Source organism: Populus euphratica, unplaced genomic scaffold, assembly GCF_000495115.2.
Source record: "Populus euphratica unplaced genomic scaffold, PopEup_1.0 scaffold16.1, whole genome shotgun sequence".
NCBI classification, from domain to species: domain Eukaryota; kingdom Viridiplantae; phylum Streptophyta; class Magnoliopsida; order Malpighiales; family Salicaceae; genus Populus; species Populus euphratica.
The window spans coordinates 1,358,159-1,380,209 of NW_011499882.1; the positions used below are offsets into that span (position 1 = coordinate 1,358,159).

The 22,051-nt window shown below is 30.9% G+C and overlaps 2 protein-coding genes across 4 annotated transcripts; one reads left to right on the forward strand and one right to left on the reverse strand.

Moving 5' to 3' along the window:
* Positions 1-6,018: 6,018 nt before the first annotated feature.
* On the reverse strand, positions 6,019-13,070 carry LOC105129652 (transmembrane ascorbate ferrireductase 1-like). Of its 3 annotated transcripts, XM_011031803.1 has the most exons (9): positions 13,056-13,070; positions 11,579-11,587; positions 10,626-10,789; positions 9,137-9,185; positions 8,813-9,012; positions 7,071-7,143; positions 6,526-6,607; positions 6,353-6,434; positions 6,019-6,230 (listed from the first exon to the last, which is right to left on the reverse strand). In XM_011031803.1, the coding sequence occupies exons 3-9, from the start codon at positions 10,767-10,769 to the stop codon at positions 6,030-6,032; spliced, it is 831 nt and encodes a 276-aa protein (XP_011030105.1). In that variant the 5' UTR covers positions 10,770-10,789; positions 11,579-11,587; positions 13,056-13,070; the 3' UTR covers positions 6,019-6,029. The 3 variants fall into 3 exon arrangements, with proteins under 3 accessions (XP_011030105.1, XP_011030107.1, XP_011030106.1); XM_011031805.1 differs by lacking the exons at positions 6,353-6,434; positions 6,526-6,607; positions 7,071-7,143; positions 11,579-11,587; positions 13,056-13,070 and having other exon boundaries at positions 10,626-10,842; XM_011031804.1 differs by lacking the exons at positions 6,019-6,230; positions 6,353-6,434; positions 6,526-6,607; ... (1 more) ...; positions 11,579-11,587; positions 13,056-13,070 and adding an exon at positions 8,100-8,535 and having other exon boundaries at positions 10,626-10,842.
* Positions 13,071-17,006: 3,936 nt separating this feature from the next.
* On the forward strand, positions 17,007-21,820 carry LOC105129653 (Myosin heavy chain-related protein). Its single transcript, XM_011031807.1, is given in 10 exon segments — positions 17,007-17,579; positions 17,762-17,962; positions 18,061-18,183; positions 18,413-18,450; positions 18,582-18,684; positions 18,823-18,957; positions 18,959-18,992; positions 19,049-19,213; positions 19,331-21,083; positions 21,268-21,820. Coding segments are annotated over 10 exon segments (2,871 nt in total). The 5' UTR covers positions 17,007-17,507; the 3' UTR covers positions 21,515-21,820.
* Positions 21,821-22,051: the final 231 nt, after the last annotated feature.

Genomic DNA, 22,051 nt, shown 5'->3' on the forward strand with positions numbered 1-22,051 from the left:
TTTTACAATTAAAAACACTAAAGATAAAATTAGAATAAAAAATAGGTTTGGTTAAATGTTAAAATTGGCTCATTTTATTATTATTTTTTTGAAAAAGCAGGACAAACACATTATGAGATTACCTATTTTCAATAACTATTGTAGTTATGATGATATATTTCCTTAAAAAGAATAAAAAAATATTGAAGTCATCTGCGGTGCTGTCTTTAAGTCGTGGAAGCAAGCACCAAATATTTCTTCAACCTCAATAATTATTCCTTGAAAAAAAAGAAATCCCACCTACAGAAAGGTGCCAGCTTGGATTAATGGCTACATGAAGCAGAAAGCAGATGGCTTTGGTTGTCATAGGCCTCGATATGATCTGAAACCAACATGGGACCATGACCGTTTGATCCCTCTAATGTCCAAAAATCATGGGCTCAACTCTTGCTCCATGAATATATCCAGTCCTTCAATTTATCTTATGCACTCTTTGCTCTTTCAAAACCCGACCGGTTGGACAGGTTAACTTGTGATATAGGATGGAGGGCGGGCCGGGTCTCAAGAACCCAGTCAATTTAGGTAATAAAGGTGATTGAGCAACGGGGACTGACCCCGAGTAAACTCGTAATCGGGGACTTACCCCGAGTTAATCCCAAAACCAGCTTTAAAACTTGTGGTACTACTTGTATTTAATTTCCCATAAATCTCTATGATTGAGCAACGGGGATTAATTGTGAGGTCACGAAAATATTAGAATTGTATTAAAGAAGTATGCCTGGATTATTGAATGTAGACAAGCAAGGGCTCATGCATATAGAGCGAGGTGGTTCGCTGGTTTTGCCAGCTTATATACCAATTAGTGATGAGCAATGGCGGGCCTAGTTATCTGGCTGAAACACCCTGGATGAATCAAACGGATGAATGATGATACAGCTTTACAAGTTGTCTTCATTACTATGATTCCATGTTTAAAAAAGCACCCAAGTGGCCGAAGCTACTCCTTCTATTCATCAACCATTTGGTAGACATGGACACTTCAGTCCAAGCATAATATTATCATATGATGAGCATGTAGCCAGACAGCTTGAAAGTCACTCATTCGAAGCCACCTTCTCTCGATTAAATCTTGTGAATTAGTCAGTGATAAAACTAGCTCATACCGGTCACCACCTGTCAAGAAAACACTCAAGACGAACTTAGAAAAACATAGATTAATGTAGATAAAATAAGAAAGTTTTGAGAGAGAAAAAATTAGGGAAATGGGTGTGTTTTGTTTTTTCCCCGTAAACATTATGATGGGAGGAGGGAGGCTAGGTAGCTCCCCGTCTTAAAAATAAAAATATAAAAAACAAATTCTCTTGATAGAGAAACAGCGGTGTTGCTGAAAAGTTTAGCTTGTTTGTGTGCCATCTTTAACTAGTTGTTGGCTGTCTTTTCCTAGTTGTTGGCTGATTAAAACACTGTACACCAACATCAACAGATTCCTCGGAATTTTTTTTTTAATGTTGATATTCAGATAAATTTATACATATCTTAAATAATTTTATAAATTTTAAATTAATTTACCATGCTTTTGACCAGAGCAAGCCCTTTACAACCATAAGCACAAAAGTAAATTAATTTGTGAACAGTGCAGACACGTTCTTGCATGAAAGAAATTAATAATATGCAGAATATCTTCAAAGATTTCACATTTGAAGCCTCTGTTTTGCAAAGTAAAAAAGAAAAGAAAAAAAACATGAGAAAACAGTTGCAGAAGCTTAAAAACGACTCTTAAATTCCATTGCTTGCAAAGACAACAATTGCATAGATCTTGCTGGGTGCCGTCTCTCTTATACCATAAAATTTAAGTCTCCCTATCACATGCCCGTCAACTAATATTCTGAGATGCCTGCCTACAAGTATTATAACGAAGATATATGTTTGATACTGTTAATTTGACTTTATATAACTGCAATTTTATTGTTTATAATTTTAAGATAAATCACCATAAAATAATTTCTATATTAATGTATTAGTTAACATGTGAATGGTATGTCTAAAATGTGATGAAAAAAAGATTTAATTCAGGTACCAAAACTTACTCTAAAATACTCCAATCGTACAAAAATAAATAAATAAAGGAACTCAATGAATAAACATTTTATATGAAAATGATTCTTAATTCTTACATGTGAAAATCAGGCAATGTTTAAGTAACCATGAAAAGAAAAAAAATATTGTATTCTTTAATAATATAATGTTATGAATTATAAAAAATTCTATGATGTTTAGGAATAAAATTCATATGTTAGATAACTAATTTCATTCTTTTTCTAGTTAAAGTATCTAATTGTTTGATATAAAAAGTTTAGGTAATTGATAACTATTAATATATGGTTAAAGTCATAGGTAGCTTATATGTGCAAAATATCTTTTTTGATAAAAGTAGAAATTTTTAGATGTTTAAGTGAGTAATATTATAAAAAAAATATATATGCTGATATTATAGAGTGATAAATTTTAAAAATATATATATTGAAAATATTAAGAATAAATAGATTCATTGAGTTTAAAGAATTTATTATGTATTTATAATATATAAATCTTTTTTTAAAGAGATGAATGGTTAAAGTAAGGTTGTTAAAATCATAATTTAATTTATAAAATTATATAAGTTTATAAGTCAACTAAGTTTTACATACTAAATTATATAAAACTTGAAAATTAATAAAATCAAATAAAATCATTAAAATCAAGTAAAATAATGTAAAATCGTGATTCCACCGCCAATTTCATGATTTTACTCGCAGAAGATAAAATTGCATTGGTTGTCAACCGAATATTGGCATTTGGCCAGAACAAAAGCAAAAATTGCAAAAAAATACTGCTATATTTATCCATCGGTTCTGCGGCCGTACAAAAATTTGTTGAGCTCAAAATCATGATTACTTAAAGAAGTAAAATAAGGACAAAACCAACCGCTAACTTTCTCCTTGAAAAAATAGTTTCTATAAGAATTAAAAATGTCAACTTATTAGTTAACTTTCTCGTAACTTTGGGTTGGTAATTACTTCATGCGTGGCATTGGACATCAAGAAGACTATATATATATATATTGTGAAAGGAGTTGTTTTCTAGCTTCATGGTAGATATAAAACTCTACCGAATTTTTGAGAATCTTTAGTTAAGAGATCCATTGTACGATAGGAAATATAACAATTATTATTATGTTATGTTTGTTTTTAAAATTTTAAAAGTACTGCTTAATTAGATTAATTAAAATATAACAATAACTATAAAACCTAGTATTTTTTGTATTTGATTTAGTTGTGTTAATCTTTTTTTATTTGTTTAAAAATTTAGTTATTTATAATCACTGAATGATAGAATAAAAAGCAAAACATAATAATTTTTCATCAAAGATTGAATTGGATATATAATTTTTTTTAAATAACTCTAATTTTTTTATTTATACCTTATAAAAGAATCATTCCAATTTACACAAAGATATATTGTTGGTTATAGGTGAAAAGAAAAAATTCATTGTAGTTGAAATTAATACAATTTTAAAAAATCTCAACCTTAATCCTAAGTACATACACACAAATAACTATTTTATCAATAAAAATTAAATTAAAATAAAATAAATAGCATAATTTTAATATTCTTTACGACCTTATAATTTTATGATCCAAGTTTATTTTATATTTTTTGTGCCATATTAAAATTATGATTTTAATAACCTTGAACTAAAATATAATTTTATTATTTTAATATTTTAAGCTATATTCTACTCAAAATAATACATATTAGATCAACATTAAATATTAAAATACTTGTATGAAAGAATTTCAATTGAGTGTTAAGGTTATACAAGTTAGGTTTAAAGTAGTGTTAAAATACAACCAATATCCAAAAACATTAGATCAACATTAAATATTAAAAGACTTGTATGAAAGAATTTCAATTAAGTGTTAAAGTTATACAAGTTAGGTTTAAAATAGTGTTAAAATACAACCAATATCCAAAAAAACAATTGTGTTTGAGCATTACACCTGTACCCAATAGATGATGGGTGTACATCTAGCACTCCAAGTAATGTGGCCTAAACATAGCATCTAGACCCAATAATAGGTGCTAGCATGCTCAACACCTTAACTAATTGGGTTAAAATATAATGTGCAGGACCCAATATAAGATGCTAGTATACTCACCACCACAATTCTTGTTGAGCATGCCTGTAGCCTAGGCTTGGGCTATCATGTTCAAATCCAAACATGCAATAGCAATTAAAAAAATAGTTTTTTAGATTTATATTTTTTCATGTTAAATTTAAATTTATCATAATAATGTATTAAAAAAAATAAAATAATCATTGCAATTATTATTAAAATTTGACAAGTAAATAAATAGATGTTGGATAGTCTTTGATTAATAAAATTGCATTGCTTGCAATGAAGTACCACACGTGAAAAAACTTTATTCATACTAAAAAAAAAATTTATGTCATCAATGATAAATCTAAATTTAAAGGATAAGAAAAAAGAACTCATAAAACTTATTTTTTTTCTCAATTAAGAAAAAGACTCATTTTTTAAAATCATAAATACATTTTAGATTCTATCCTCGCTATATCCATTAGGTATATAAAAATCCTCAAGTGCCTACCATATTGTTATCCATATTAATACATATATCATTGATATTTTCTCTCATTAATACATGTATTAGAAATATTTCATATCAATATTAATATATATACTAGTGATATTTTTTATATTTTATATTATCAGGATAATATTATATTTTAACTCTTCTTAATCAAAAAGACTCATGTGCTATAAATAATCATAAATTATTTAAATAAAATATTTGAAATCTTCATTCTCTTTGCATATCCAATATTATAGAGTATTTTTTTATAATATTATTATATTTTTTCTTAAAAAGTTATTTTAATTATTGAAGAGTCTTCAAGTTCATCAAGAAATATTTTTTGCAGGTATCAAACATCCATTTCCAACTACCTTGACTAAAAAAAATAAATCAGATTGCCAGAATAAAAAACAATTAATAAACTCATCTTAAGCCTTGTCATGGCCTTTAAGCCCATGAGATATAATTGGATTTCACCAATTAATGAATTTATTTGCAAGATGAAATAATAACAACAATAATAATAAGATAAATATAAGAAGAGGTAGTCTTGTTATTTAACCTAAATTTAGTTTTGTAAACTTAGATTTACTGTCTCCAATAAAATGAAAAAAATAATACCTCTAAAATTCCAAAAAATTTAAACATAATTGTATAAAGTGGCATAATTAGTGTTGTTTAAGTCAACTAGATTTATAATCAAAGTTATTAAAATTAATATGATTTTTGTGTTAACTTATAATTTGGATAACTTGATAAAGACTCAAGTATTGATTTTTTTTTAATTTTTTTGGTTTAATATCACATTGTTTTAGTTTTTCTTTAAATACTCAAAATGTTATTTTTTCATTAAAAAATTCAATAAACTTGGCTTAAGGTGCTGATCTATATGTTTGATATTTATCCTACAACTCAAATCTTGAATTGAGTCATGATTAGGATCGAATTTTATATCTATATTTAATTACTATATTTATAATTAAATGAGACTTAATTTGTGTTTAATAATGTGATGTAAGATGTTTTTCAATTGAAAATACATTAAAAATATATTATTTTTTATTTTTGATAAACACATCAAAAACATGAAAAAAATACTTTAAAAATATCAATTTAATAATTTTTAGGTGAAATATAGTTTGCAAAAAATTTTAAAAAAATATGTTAAACCAAAAAACAAACACTCCCTACTAGGTTGATGAGATTTCAAATAAAAAATAATATGCTACTTATTTATTTATGTATTAAATAAACAAAGCATATACACTACAAGTGTTATTAAATCAAATAAAAAAGCATATACACTACAAGTGTTATTAAATAACAACTCAAAGCATATGCTACTTATTGAATTCATTTATGCATTAAATAAATATTTACATCTTTCTTTATTCCATTAAACATGAATTTTAGTCCGTACATATACCAAAGCACTTCATTGGAAGTGTATTGTTTGATCGATGTTTGTCAGCCTTCTCAGTTATCTCCAGAACTTTCTTTTGGTTTTGAGCATCAATGGCTGCCTTCTTTTGTTCCATTGCCTTTTGCATCTGAGCTTCCTCATTCTTGATTTTCTCATGTTTATGTTGCCTTATGCTCTCTAATTCTGCCTGAAAAGTGAACCAATATAATATTTGTGTCAGTGAGGAACAAATATCAAAATAAATTATCCACAAAGTCTATATTATTTTCTTTATCAATATATCCACTAGATGGATATGACAATCATTACCTCAATCTTCATGGTCTGAGCCTCATGAGATATCTTCATTTTTTCCTCCCATGTTTTGATGTCTGATAACATTCTCCGAGCCCTTTGATTATATATTTAATTTCAGTAAACAAAAATATTTAAAACAAGAAAAGAAAAAAGGTTTCATGCATGTGGGTGTTAATTTCTTATACTTATTAGCTGATTTTGCTTTTTCTTTGTCTTCCCATGCCTTGATATTTCTCTCATTTAGCACTTTGTTCATTTGTTTAAGAGCTGCAATGAACAGGAAGACAATGAACTATTGTTACAAGTGTAATATTCAATATATATAGTTGAATTATAATATTTTTTTCTCATATAAATGGGGTTCATGAATTATCTTTATGATGAGTATCAGTTTTATGCAATTACGTAACTTCAATTGTAATTAATATAATTTTTCTAGCTACGCCATGACAAGAAAAATAAATCCAAGAGATCGGTGTGGCTATCAAGAAAACATGTTATTTTTCTTAGCTTTCTAATCTCAAATCTTGACATTAGTAATTTACTAATTTCTCAAATATATCGTACCGATATGATGATCAGATTACATCTTTAAAATCGTCTGAGAAGAGGATTTAATGCATGCATGAGTGATTAAAAAAGAGGGTCTCCATCAAGGAGCACAAGTGAACAAGAGGCCCAGCAATCAGCATGATGTGAATGCAATGTAATTAACATCAAATTTCTATACCTTCACCCATTTCAACTGTCTTCAAGACAAATATGATGCTCGACTTTGCTGATCTTTCTCCTAGCTCAGCCACCTACCTATTTATAGGAAAGGATTTTGGGTTATGGAAGCTAACCTAATTAAACATTCTGCCACCAAGCATATAATAAATATGGTGAATCTTATGGTGTGGCATACTTTTACTGCTCTACTAAATTTGGGATTTATTTGTATTTACAGGAATTGTAAATGGTCAGATATCTAAAGATTCACAGCTTCTGCATCTCTAATGCTGCATGGATCTTGAAATATCTAAAACTTATTTTAGATTTATTGCAAGCATGTGGAATTAAATGTTGAGCCAAACATTGATTAATTTTTGTCATGTTTATTTTTTCCCTTCCCATCTGTGTAACTCCACCAATGTCATGAGTTGAGTTTTTTAATATTTATGATTTCATATCATATTTATTATTCATCAAGTAAAAATTTTAAATATTAATAAACTATTCATTAGGTTTCAAATATATATATATATATATATATATATGAGTATTATATCAATACTAAAATATGTATATATTATATTAAATTCAGAAAATATAAAATTTCTACATATAAACAAATATATATCTCATATCAGGTTTGGATTAAGTTTCATATTGAATTTGACAATATATAATATCTATTACCCATCAAATAAATTAAATATAAAGAAAAAACCTCACCTATATATTCGAATAAATATCCATCAAATTTATATTAAATTGACATCCCTATGGAGATAGGTCATATGATATCCAGACAAAAACATTAATTGGGTTCCAATTATTCTGTTAAAATTAAGTAGCTAGGTCATATGATATATGAGGTTCCAATGCCATTGTTTAAATCATGCTATGAAATAATTGCAAACTTTGCATGATTGGTTTTGAAAATTATTAATAAATGAATAAATTTTTAATCAAAGAAAGGATAATTCATTTATTTCAATTTTGAAACTTTTGGAATAGGTTCTAAGATTTTAAATCGGAATGAGAACATTGGTAATTTAGTACCATAAGCTCCATTATTATTATTATTATTATTATTTAATGATGATGCTCATAATCTTACATGTACAGATACAAAAACTAGATGTCATAGCTTCAATAAAAATTCAGCTAATGGAATATATACATGTACACACAAACAGGCCTTATTTATCGTCGTTTTCTACGGGAGCCTGGCCAAGAACTGATAATATAACAAAGGCACCATATAATACTGTAACCACAGCAGTGAAGTTGACAAGCAAAGCCTCAGGACCATACTTGTCAATTCCAGAGATTTCAAGGAAAGTAAGCTTCTCCAAACACCCTAAGGCAGCATTGCCAACAGCCAAAATATATACAAAAATCCCAAATAGCACATGCCAGGGGAGAGACTCACTCCTTATTATTGTAGACCCTCCGGGGTAGAAGAACACAATAAACCCATATATCCACTGCAAATTAATTTCCCATTTTTAAAATAGAGTCTTAAAATAAAATAAAATAAGAGGTCGGTCTAGCCACTCATCATTTCATCAAGTGTTAGCTAGCTAAAGTTTCTCAACCTCACCTATGTTTTAATAATTTTAATTAATATTTGTTAATTGATTTTGCTTCGGGTGAAATTGTCGAGAATTTCCATCAACTTGCATGCTGGTGAAAGATCGATAGATTAGGGCAAAGAAAGTCACTATAAAATGAGATAAAAACAGAGTGAAATGAGTGGCTTACCTGAAAACCATAAAGGGAAATGATGGATATGCCAAGCCATGAATGCAAGCTGTATAGGTTGGCAATGTTACTCTCATTATGATTCTTGAATGCGGCAGCAATGCCAACGCTACCAAGTATTATAGCAATGGCATGGAGTACAAGATGTATTACTTTCTTCACTTCTTTCTTCAAAGGAAGAGATTTGTAACTCATAATGGCTGTGTTTGTGTTTGCGTTTTTTTTTTTTGGGAGGAAAAGAAAGTACGAGTAAGAATATTAATATAAAAAAGGCAAAGCTTTAGCAATTAGTTGTTCTAAGAATTCAAAAGGATGTTGAATTACCTTCACCTCCTATGATGATCAAGCCAATTAGCATTAGAACAGGATGAAGCTGTCACAAAAATATACATAAAATTTCTTCAAAATAATTTTTTAATAATAAAACAATATATTCTAAATTAGCCTGAATAGGTTGAGAAATAAATTCAAAGCCCCCTTGCGGCTTATCTTGCTAACCATCCATGGTGGAAGGGGTGACCCTTGAGAGCGCGCAGGGGCCCAGGAGCGTGCTCAATGCTAATTAATTAAGAACACTCGCATGCATGTAACCATGGAAAAGTATGAACTCAGTCTCTTGCTTGGTCAAGCTCAATTGATATAGCTGAACTCAGTCTCTGGCTACTTGAATATTAGCAGTACATGTTTAAATTAATATAGGCTTACATCGTCTTTATCAAAATACTTTTGCTTCTCTCTCGGGTAATTAACAATAATATTTGGAGCATAAAAATTCCAATGACAATATGTATATTTTATAAATCTTGATTTCTTTCCTCATCATTTAATTTAGTGTATTTAGAGAAAATTCTAAAATTTGAACTTAAGAGATTAAAAATGATAAGCGCCTCCAATTCCAAGAATAAAAAGTAGCTAAAGTAAATCAACTTTTTGTTCGATCTTTTGATTTTTCAGGAAGATGGGTTGTGCCACGTCACGAACGGGCACCTACTCAACCTCTTAATATTAATGCTATTGAAGATATTAATTTGATAGACTTCTGTAGGGAAGTGTCCTTGACTTACTGGCTTATAGCCATATTAATATCCATGAGAGATAACCGCAAGAATAAAACAAAAGGCCAATTTTCAAAATAACCAATGCCCGCTTAAGGCTGTTGATCGAATTGAGGGAAAATATCAACTAGAAAAGAAAAGAGAAAAAAAAATTGAGCTAATTCATTAAACTTACGATCCAAATCATATATAAAACTAGAATAATAATGATATAAAAAGTAAATTGAAAAAAAATCATACAATATAGTACTTAATAAATCTAAAAATTTGACTCGATTTAAACAAGATTTACCATCAAAACTACAAAAAAAAAAAAAAAGCCTTTCACTTATCTCACTCGAACCAGGAACAAGGACTCAAGTCAGTAAGTTAACGAGTTAGACTCTCCAAACCAGTCTTGTAACAGTGATATTGATTAAAAGAGACAGATCATCAAATTCCAAACCAATAGCCTTCTGCCAAGCCTTTAAGAAAGGACACGTTCATACCAGAAAACCTTAAATTCTTCTGATAAATGCAAACCTAGTTGATAAGCTCAAACAAAAACGCTTCTGTACAGTACTAAAATAAGAAATGACACAATCGAACAAGAAAACCTTAAATTCTGATGATAAATACAAACCTAGTCGATAAGCTCAAACAAAAAAAGCTTAATTAATCTGAACACTAAAATGAAGACACAAACACAAAAGAAAAACACCCAAGAAAGAATCCATGGAACCAAAGTAGAAAGAAGATAACATGAGGGAGAGACTTACATTGAAGATGAGACTCTTGTTAGTGGCTTCCCATGCTAAGCCACCTCTATAATATAGATTCCAAACCAAGACCATAACAGCAGCAGCAGCAGCAAGCGCATGCGCAACAAACGTTAATGGCAGTGCTTCCACCCCTATAGCCATGCTTGAGTCTTCTTCTTCTTCTTCTAAAATCTTAAATCTTGATAGTTCAAAACTGGGAAAAAAAGAAAAAGGGAGAGAGCCTTTCTCCTTTGATTGTTGACGCTAGTCACGTCTTTTAAATGTTGTTTCCACCAGATACCTCATGCGATTATGACCGTTGGATGGAGATCTTGTTCATGATATGATTGTGCCACGTGGACTTGATTTGGAGGATGAGCTTTATTTATTCAATCCCTCTGGATTCTTCGTGTTTTAGTCGCAAAAATAATTCCTTATTTTAATTTAATGGGTTCGGGTTTTTTGGGACTTTTTTTTTTTTATACTGAGAGTAAATTATACCAATTCCAGTTATGTTTAAATCAATCATTGAAGTTTAGATTCATGTATTTAAATAAAAAATATATATATTTCAGAGCCTCTAATTAATGTTTTAATTCTATATGTCAACATGGTAACGTAATAATAAAGTAGAAATAATTTTTTATTTGTGGGTTCATTTAATTTTGGGAAGCACTGGCTAAAAAATGCACCTAGTCAAGGGAAAAGATATAAAATTTACTTTGAGGGATTAATGGATATGCTAATATCAAGCGCGCAGTCATTTAAAATCAAACACTAAGAATAAATCGAGAACTTGTATAATATTGTAAGTTTTTCTATTGTAAGAAATTATATATTAAGAATAAGAAATATTATTTTTTTTTTTAAAAAAAAAGAACTATCAAAAGAATAAGAAATATTATTTAAAAAAAAAAAGAACTATCATTGAATTTAAGAAAAAATCTTTAACATTCTAAGAGAGTCATGACCTTCGTCTTGTAGAAAAATGGATATGTTTAGACCTAAGACCGAGAACTTGTCGAGTTAGTGTTTGAAAAGAAGGGCACTGAGGCTTGCTTTTCCACGGCGATGAATGACCGCTGAAAGGAGCACCCAGCCATTGCTGCTTTAGCTGCTTGATTTTGATGGGTATTTATGATCGAGATGCAAGTAGACATGATGTGCATGACGTTGCTAAGAGGTCTTCATAGCATAATGCAAGTAGACATGACGTTGCTAAGAGGTCTTCATAGCATATTAGACAGAGAGATATAAAGCTGAAGTCATGTGTGACATTAAGTTGAAGTCAGGACCTTATCATTTCAATGATTCCGTTCAATTGCGAGACTTCTTCTTAAGCTCAGAGATAACTACTTTTTTTAGCCGCTTTAATCTTAAAATTCAATATCCATGCTCCAATTAACTATTTTACATTATTATTATTATTATTATTAAACTCCAGTTATTTCATGCAACTTCAATTCTCTCAACTTAGTTTATTATCTAACCTTGATTTAAAATTAACCCATAAAAATTACCCTAAGATGATTTAATTAGTTTAATGATCTAAAACAATTTGAATAATAAAAAAATATTTTTGGGTTTAAAAAAACTACAAATTATCTTTCTTTTATATATATATATATATATATATATATATTGAGACGATGACATATCAAAATGATTTATTTTTTATAAATTAATCCAACAAACTAACAACCAGATCATGAATTATATAAAATTTAATAATCTTTTTTAAATTATGTTTTACTTAATAATATAATAATAAAAATATATATTTATATATTAATTGAGCACCAGTTAAGTACTAGGATGTTTGTTTGAAACTGAGATAATCTCATATAAAAAATTAAAATAAATTATGAAGAAAACAATTCAAAATTAATTACATATTAAATGATAAAATTACTATAAAAAAAATTAAAGATTCAATAAAAAAATAGAAGCTAGAATTTTTAAAAAAAATAAAATTATTTGATATTATTATTAAACCAAACTTAACAAGTAAACTTTGAAACTTCCCAACATAACTCCTTATCTATTTTAAATTTAGAATTTAAAATTAATATTTATGAGAGTTGACATTACATGATTTAGTTAGCTTGAATGGTTTAAAGACAATTCAAATAACAAGTAAAATTATAGTTTTATTTTTAAAAAATTTAAAATAATATTTTTTTTTAATTTTAAAATAATAATATATTACATAAACTTAAACTTCACTTCATAACTTACAAAAACTCACAATCCATCATATATTCATATAAAAGGAAAGGAAAGTTTGAAAAATAACAGTGAAGCACCATAATAATGAATTTTTTTAGCGAGTAATTATGAGTTGCAGGTAGCTTATGAAGGATGCACTGATTTGATCAACGCTCCAACTTGCCAATTGTAATAGTTCTTATCATGCTAAATAACATAGTATTATGTGTGTTGAGAATGCTTCTTCTTCTTCTTCTTTTTTCTTTTTCAATTAAGTACCAGAATGTTTGTTTGAAACTAAGATAATCTCATATAAAAAAATTAAAATAAATTATAAAGAAAACCAATTCAAAATTAACTACATATTAAATGATAAAATTACTACAAAAAAAAATATATTAAGGATTCAATAAAAAAATAGAAGCTAGAATTTTTTAAAAAAATAAAATTATTTAACATTATTATTAAACCAGACTTAATAAGTAAACCTTGAAACTTCCCAACATAACTTCTTACCTAGTTTGAATTTAAAATTAATATGTATGAAAGTTGACATTACATGATTTAGTTAACTTGAATGATTTAAAGACAACTCAAATAACAAGTAAAATTATAATTTTATTTTTAAAAATTTAAAATAATATTTTTTTTATTTTAAAATAATAATATATTAGATAAACTTAAACTTCACTTCTTAACTTACAAAAACTCACAATCCATCATAATAGATTCGTATAAAAGGAAAGGAAAGTTTGAAAAATAACAGTGAAGCACCATAATAATGAATTTTTTTAGCGAGTAATTATGAGTTGCAGGTAGCTTATGAAGGATGCACTGATTTGATCAACGCTCCAACTTGCCAATTGTAATAGTTCTTATCATGCTAAATAACATAGTATTATGTGTTTGAGAATGCTTCTTCTTCTTTTTTCTTTTTTTAAAATCAAACTTTGCTTTATAAAATGGTTTGATAAAAATCAAACCCAATGAAATCCACCTCAAGACAAAACCAGACAACCAGACAACATTTGGAAAAAAGTTATGTGATTAACAAAAGTGTTTAAATCTATATTAAAAAGTACTTTTTTAAAAATAAGTATAATTAGAACATGAATAAGAGTAATTAAATGTATAATATTTATTGTTAGATTTGATAGGAGGAATAATTCAGAAAAAAAATATTTTTTTAGTTATGTGTAATTTCAATCAATCAAATTAAGATTTTATATGTTTCAATTTAAAATTTAATTAGGTAAAGTTTTAAATCTCAAATTTTCTGAATGAACTACCTAAGTGGAGCTGAATTTAACAAATAATAATAATAATAATAAACACCTTTTCATATGTAATTCCTTTCCCCCAAATAATCTTTTTTTCTTTTCACATATGTTATTTTTCCACATTAAAAATAGAGAATCGACTAGTGGCATGGGATCTTGGGTCAATGCTGTGGTAAGCCCATCTAGCTAGAGATTATTTAGACGAGCAGCTAAAAGCCCTCATGAAAGGGCATGCAGAGAAGGCTCGGCCAGAAAATCCAACAGCTTTCAAAATTCAAAGAACCAAGCCTACGGTCCTCTCTTCTTTTACTCTTGTTCACGTCTAAAGTTAATTTCCTTCATGAGAACACCTTGCAAGGACCACGAAACAGGGCCTTCATTAGATTCATTCTCAAAAGAACATTTAATTTAAATCCATGTCTATAAGATCCAGATTTCTGCTCGTCTTGTAGTACACCTGTTTTAATCTCTTTAGTAACCATTAAAATAGTATATTTTTAAAATTTTATTTTTCACTTCAACATATCAAGACAATCCAAAAAATAAAAAAATATATTTTAAAACTAAAAAAAATTAATTTTTTTTAAAAAATGCACATATTTTAAAACTAAATTTTTTTTAAAAAAAAATACAGTTGAATTGGGATATTAAACAAGCCTCGATGCAGTTGAATTGGGATATTAAACAAGCCTCGGTAGCATCTAGTTTACAATACGTGTCAAATACTCACACTATTATTAATATTGGTATTATCCGCCGTTCTTGATGACAAAACCAAATTGCACACAGACATCATATATGGTTCTATCTGTTGACAAATCTTAGAGTGCTTCTCCTATTTGTGCATTATGATATTAATGAGTCGTTTTCTTGACTAAGCAGGGGAGGAGAGGTCTCCTTTACTAACTTATAACGACATGAAAAGGAAAGGAAAGGAAATCATCTTCCTAACACACCAACTACATATATAGGGATCCTCAATCGGATACCTTAAGTTGTTTTTCCCTTTCATTTCAATTAGATTTGAAAAGTTTCATAAGATTCTGTAACGAGTCTTCTTTTTCATATAACTCTAACAGTGATTCTATCAAATCCCATCATTTTCCCATAAAAAATGATGCCTTTTTTAAGTTAGAGTAATGAAAAATGTGCTCAGAGTTTAGGCATAAAAATTAATTGAGAAATTTTGAGTACTTAAAAGAGACTCAATCGAAACGAAATTCTTTTGGGAACTCAATTGAAATTTAAGGTATTATTCATGGTTCAAATTTGAGGTTGACCCTGAGTTAATCATTGTGTCTCAGTGGAAGCACAAGCTTTATCCATTTCGATCTACTACAAGTACAAGAAAATTTGTGCGATTTACGACTTAATCCATGCTAGATTTGTGAAAAAACTCAGGTACTGTTTTCTCAAAACCACTTCATTTTAAGATTTCTCTGAAGTTTTGGGTTTACCGATCAACTCACAAAACAAGTAATCTACGTCTTAAGCCAAGTCAACCCTCAATTCAGGTTCTATAGCTATGCGAACAAGGAACCAGAAAGACATGATATTACGATAAGAATGAATGAATCTTTCTGGGACAGCTTCGTTGTAGCTAGCTAATAGAAACTGTTTGGCAGAATGGCCGGCTGCCGGTATTAAAAAGTTGAATTTTTTTTTTAAAAAAAATTATATCTTGTTGTTAAAAATAAATTTTAAAAAATAATAAAAAAATTTATATCTTGTTGTTAAAAATAAATTTAAAAAAATAAAATAAAAATATATTTTTTAATAATTTTCTTTTTAAAAACAACGCTAACATACTAACAAATACTATTTTAGTCCATGGCCCCAAAGTTATGCCCCACCATCGTCCAAGGGAAAGCACAAAACCCTTATTTTGCATCTTAACTAACACTTCCAATAATCGTGATCTATATAATAGATGTGATCCCATGATAGTTTCAGTTTAGCAATCTCAGTAATGCAAGTATGATTGCAAGGGCCGAATCTAGGTCGTGGCAAGGGGGCAAAATTGTATAATTTTTTATTTGGGAAGGCTATTCCGTAGTTTTTTTATTTATAAATATATTAAAAAAACAGAGGAGATTTCAAAGCATACTAAAACTTTAGAAGCGAAGGTCCCTCTTAAAAGAAAGAAAGGATTGAAAAAGACGAAGAAGACGAGTTCATTTACCTCTTAATCCAAACGCCTCCTCGAAGCCTGCATAAGAAAAAGGTTGTGGGTTCGAATTTTCAAATGGGAGTAAACTTCATTTCCTAAGCACTAAAAAAAAATCGAAACCTCTAGGGTCTTGTTCACACAAATTCAGAACTCCTAGTCCCATGATCATTTAAAATCTGGACACACACACTAAACCAAGTCCTTATACAATTGCAAATCTTCACCAGCTCCTATCAAGATTAATTGAAAACTTTAGAAAAATTACGACTATGATGCTATAGGAAAAAAAAATCCCATATTCATGGAATAAATGATAATATGCATAGCTGTAGTGGTGGTCATAAAAAAGATAGTAAATAAAAGCTTACCCAATTTTTTCTTGGTCCACAGCTAAATCTCATTTTTCCATTGCATCAAGGTTGTTACCGTGAAGTAACAGGAACTAATTCAAACTTTATTTCCTGTACTCTGACCAACTTTCTAAAAAAGCTCAAGGAGCCACTAATATGACACCGGAGTCGGAGTTCAGTATTGACAAAATTCAGAGACGGGTGTATTGATTGCACAGTACGAAAATTAGTTGCTTCTAGTCAACAAGGTAGGTGCAAGAAATTCTTCCATTGTTACCTTGATCAATCCAGCACCTTCTCTGGGGCAACCCTTTCTCAAAATCGTTTGCCTCTGACAATTTGATATTCCTATCGTATAATTGATGTTCAGGACAACATCGGAACTTTAACCTAAAATTAAAAGACTATCTGTGTGGTACAAGACATACCCCCAAAAGTGCAGGGTCATCGGTAGTGTCATTTAAAGCTTTCTGCACGACAGCATCTCATGCCTTCCTGCATTCAAAAGAAAACTTTTGCTAGGGTACCCCTGTCACAGCAATACCACATGGTCTGATCAAGCTAGGCACGTATTCTAGTTTTTTTGCTCTGTGACTGATTCATTTTCTAATCACGTTTTAGTCATTTTCAGCTCTAATTTCCAAACTTTCTGCTGCATCTAAATTTTACTTAAAGGACACCAATATAAAACACCACTACTCACTGCAGCCCTCTTTGTCGCTATCTGGTTTCTTCTGGGTTTCACAGTTGAGAAGAAACCGAAGCATAAATTGTTTTGTCCTGCTCATAACAAAGTCACACTTGTTTCAGAGAAGATCAAGGTTAGAAGTACTGAAAACTGAGTGACTCTTTTGGTGAAGATTCTCTAAAGAATCTACAATAAGGTCACATCATGTTCAAGTCATGGAGGAACGTAAAGAAAAAGATCAAAGCTACATTCAAACTGCAATTTCAGGCAACTCAGGTACTAATCTAACAGATACTAAGTATTCCCTGTTACTGATTCGAAAAGGGTTTTGTTTATCTGGAATCAATAATTACATTGTGAGTGTATGATAAGGTGTGTGGTGATATAATGTAGGCAATGTGATTGAGTAATTCAGGATACTAACAAAACGCTTACCTTATTTCGCGTCTCCATTTTAGGTGCCACGCCAAAAGAAACCTGCCTTGATAATATCCTTGGTGCCAGAGGATGTTGGAAAGACAACATTCAAACTAGAGAAAGCTGCAGTTCAGGATGGAATCTGTTCATGGGACAATCCAGTTTATGTGACAGTGATACTCATCAAGGAGCCAAAATCAGGAAAGCTGCATGAGAAAATATACCATTTCATTGTTTCAAGTGTACGTTATACTCACAGTTAAAATCTTTACTGATTCTCTAAGGCATAGTGTTTTGTGTACGCATGTGTTTGTTTTCTGATTCCTATGAATTCCTGCAGGGGTCATCCAAATCAGGTTATCTGGGAGAAGCTTCGATTGACTTTGCAGATTTTGCTGATGAAACTGAACCGTTGTCTGTCTCCCTGCCCCTTAAATTTGCCAACTCTGGTGCAGTTCTACATGTTAGTTCTCTCTCTCTCTCTCTCTCTCTCTCTCTCTCTCACTCACACACACACACACCTGTAATTCTCTTGATTTGACCCTTTTCCTATGTTTGATTCACTCCTAGAGCTAGAGCAATGTCTATTTTCAAGAAGTAAATAAGTATTTTCAAGAAGTAAATAAGACCATGTCATTTCGTTATCAAAAACCTTCCATTGTTTCTCATGTATCAAGTAATTTGTGAAACAGGTGACCATTCAGAAGATGCATGGAGATTTTGATCCAAGGTGAACACGAGCATTAACAATTCATTTATGCATTTATTTCTCTTTTTTCTTTCATTTTACTTTCTAGTCTAAAGTTTTGTTTTTCCCATCTCCTCTGCTGCTAATTTACTTACTGGACTTTGTAATCTCAGAAAAATTGAAGACAATGAAGATCCCATACTTTCTAAAGACAGAAACTTGAAGAACCAGCTGAGCAATGGCTACACAGACAAAAACGATGGAAGTTTTAATGAAGTAAGGTCTAAATTATCTATTTTGTTTTAACACAGTTCAGGAAGGGCTGGACTGAACAAGTTCCTTTTGTCATATCTTAGAGATAGATGTGCTGTTTTTCAAGGTTATAATTGATCTATTCCTTGACAAATCTCACAGGACCAGGACTCGGACATTGTTTTATCTGAACAAGACAGCAGCTTCAGAACTTCCATTGGTGGAAATTCTAGCTTCAAATCAACACTCAGACAAGATTCAATGCCTCCAAAGGGAGCAGTTGATGCTATCACACCGAAAAACCACTTGCATTGTAGGACAAGCACTGATTGGTCAATGGGTTCAATGTCAAACGGAAGGTTAGTTGACTCAACAAACAGCCCTGAAGAGAACCTTCCAAGAGAATTACAAGAAACCTCAGATGAATCCATTGAAAAACTGAAAACTGAATTATCTAATCTAATGAGGCAGTCAGAATTATCAGAACTGGAATTACAGACTCTTCGGAGACAGATGACAAAGGAGAGCAGAAGGGGGCAGGATTTGTCAAGACATGTTAAGGACCTTGAAGAGGAGAGAGATGCACTCAAAACAGAATCAGAACTGGAATTACAGTCTCTTCGGAAACAGATGACAAAGGAGAGCAGAAGGGGGCAGGATTTGTCAAGACATGTTAAGGAACTTGAAGAGGAGAGAGATGCACTCAAAACAGAATGTGAACAACTCAAGCGCTCAAATGAAGGAGAATCCCTGAATCAATTGCGAGCTGAGAATGAGGATTCTAGGGTTCAGCTAGAAGAAGTCAGGCGAGAACTTAGTCATCAAAAGGAATTGAACACCAATCTTAAGTCGCAACTCCAGAAAACACAAGATTCAAATGCTGAGTTGATTCTTGCTGTGGGAGACCTTGATGAAATGCTGGATCGAAAAAATGTGGAAATATCTTCTCTGTCTAGCAAGCTTGATGAGGTTCAGGAGAAAAATTGCAAATGCAGCAAGAAAGAGGACACAGACCAACAAGCAGTGCTTGCACTGGAAGAAAATACTAGGGAAGATAATGAATTATGTCTACTGAAGCAAAGGGTGATAGACCTATCTGATGAACTTGATGTCTACAGGGAAACTAGAGAAAAGCTGGAGAATTATATCGAACAACTCACACAAGACTCTGAAGATCTAAAGAGAGAAAACCATGATATCTCTTCCAAGTTAGAGCAGGGCAAGCTACAAGAACACAAAACCTCAGAATGTTCAGCTACTATTAAAGAACTTGAATCACAGGTACAAAGATTAGAGGAAAAATTGAAGATGCAAACGAAAGAATTATCAGAATCTTTGCTTTTCATCAACGAACTGGAAAGTCAGGTCAAAGGGTTGGAGAAAGAACGGGAAAAACAGGCACAAGGATACGAAAATGACCTCGATGCCATGACACATGCCAGAGTTGAGCAGGAACAGAGAGCTATCCGTGCAGAAGAGGCCTTGAGGAAGACAAAGTGGAAAAATGCTGCTACAGCAGAGCAGCTACAGGAGGAATTCAGAAAACTTTCAGTGGAAATGGCAGGAAAGTTCGATGAGAATGAGAAGCTGACAATGGAATCAGTAGTTGAAGCAAACGAGCTCCGAATACAGAATAGAGTTCTAGAAGAGAATCTTAAGAAATCTAACGAAGAGCTTGCAATGATGACAGACCAGAACAGAGTAAAAATCGAAGAATTGTCAATGCAACTAGATTTGAAAACAAAACATATGGAGCAGATGTCAGTGGAACTAGAAGATGCTTCCAACAAACTGAAGCATGGAGGAGAAATGCAAGAGGCTTTTCTAGCAGATGTTCGAATGCTGAAAAGTGAGATAGAGACCCTAAAAAAAGAGAAGAATGACATCTCTGAAGTGGAAAAAGAAGTGAAATTAAGAGATGAAACTGAAAAATTGAAGACATCGTCTGAAGAAACAAAGATACAAACAGAAATACAAAAAAGTGAAAGAGATGAAATAGAAGAAATATTTGCATTGACAAAGAACGAGGCAGAAAACACGAGGCAAGAATTATTCAATTTGAAGTCCTTAAAGGATGAAAAGGAGGCAATGATCAAGAACCTTTCATTGGAACTTCAAAGCCTCAGAGATCTGCAGATTGAGCTAAAAAATAGCCTGTCCGCAGAAGAACAGGAGAAAGAAAAACTTCAGCAACAAGTACTCGAATTAAAAGGTAAGCTGCAGAAGAAGGAACAGGAAAATACTAGTTTCATGAAGAAACTCACATTTTCAGATGAAAAGAACTCAGTGCCAATGGATGGCAGAATGCAGATCAAATGTGCTGCAACTAATACTGCAAATGTCAATGACTTCCAAAAAAGAAATATTGGGGAAGACTTGCTGAATTCTGAGATGCACACTGCAGGATGCAAGGGTATTGAAAGGTACAATTTGAAGTTTGTTTATAATGATTATTGTGCTTTCTCATATATCTACCACCTTTTTCTGAGTAATTAATTTCCAACATGGAGATAAATCGAAGCATGCATTGTGCATCCAGATATGTTTTAGTTCGTGATCATAGCTGTCACTGAAATTAGTTTCATTCTTCAATATTTTTTATGACAGAGAAGCAAAAACTTGCTCGAAGGAAGAACTGAGAGTTGGCACTTTCCACTCAATGGATGAGGGTTACCTGATTGAACTGTTGACAGAAATGGCACAGCTAAAAGAAAGGAACAAATGTATGGAAACTGAGTTAAAAGAAATGCAAGAGAGATATTTAGAGATAAGCCTCAAACTTGCAGAAGTAGTAGGTGAAAGGCAACAGCTTGTCATGACTGTACGCAACCTCAAGAATGGTAAGAGGCACTAGCATTCTAGCTCTCTAAGATATCGGATGTCAGACACAGCAATGAAGCATTGGTAATGCAGCTGCTAAAGCAAGCCTCTGATGAGCAAGATTGTTGCTTGACTATTCTTTATGCATATTGTAAATGGAAGTCTAGGGATGCTCGAGAAGCAGGTCCAGAGTTCAGAAAGGAATAGATGTTTCCTTAAAAATATAGTAATTGCACACTCCTTTGCTTTATACAGATTTTGTGTATTCCTTATTTGTGATGTTCATGTAGCTAATCTAGTTGAAGTATTGGTGCCTAACCTGAATTGTGGCTGTATTGCAGAAATTAAAAGCATTAGAATTTTAAGATATTCCAATGAGTTTCCAAATTGCAGACATCACTGTCTAGAATTTAGGTTAAACAATGGAAACAGTTTTATGTTCATGACTTCATTCATACCTTTCACGTTATTTCTGCCTGAACTGAACGTGTTTTAGAAATCCACTTATATCTAAGATTCTTTGTTTCATAAATTTGTCGAACTTTGTTGTATGATACAACCATGGATGTGA

Coding starts and splice junctions, on each gene's coding strand:
- LOC105129652 (XM_011031803.1), bottom strand. CDS start 10,769: ATGGCTATAGGGGTGGAAGCACTGCCATTAACGTTTGTTGCGCATGCG. Junction 9,013..9,136: donor GATCATCATAGGAGGTGAAG/GTAATTCAACAT, acceptor ACACAAACACAG/CCATTATGAGTTACAAATCT. Junction 7,144..8,812: donor TTTCCCTTTATGGTTTTCAG/GTAAGCCACTCA, acceptor ATAAATAGGTAG/GTGGCTGAGCTAGGAGAAAG.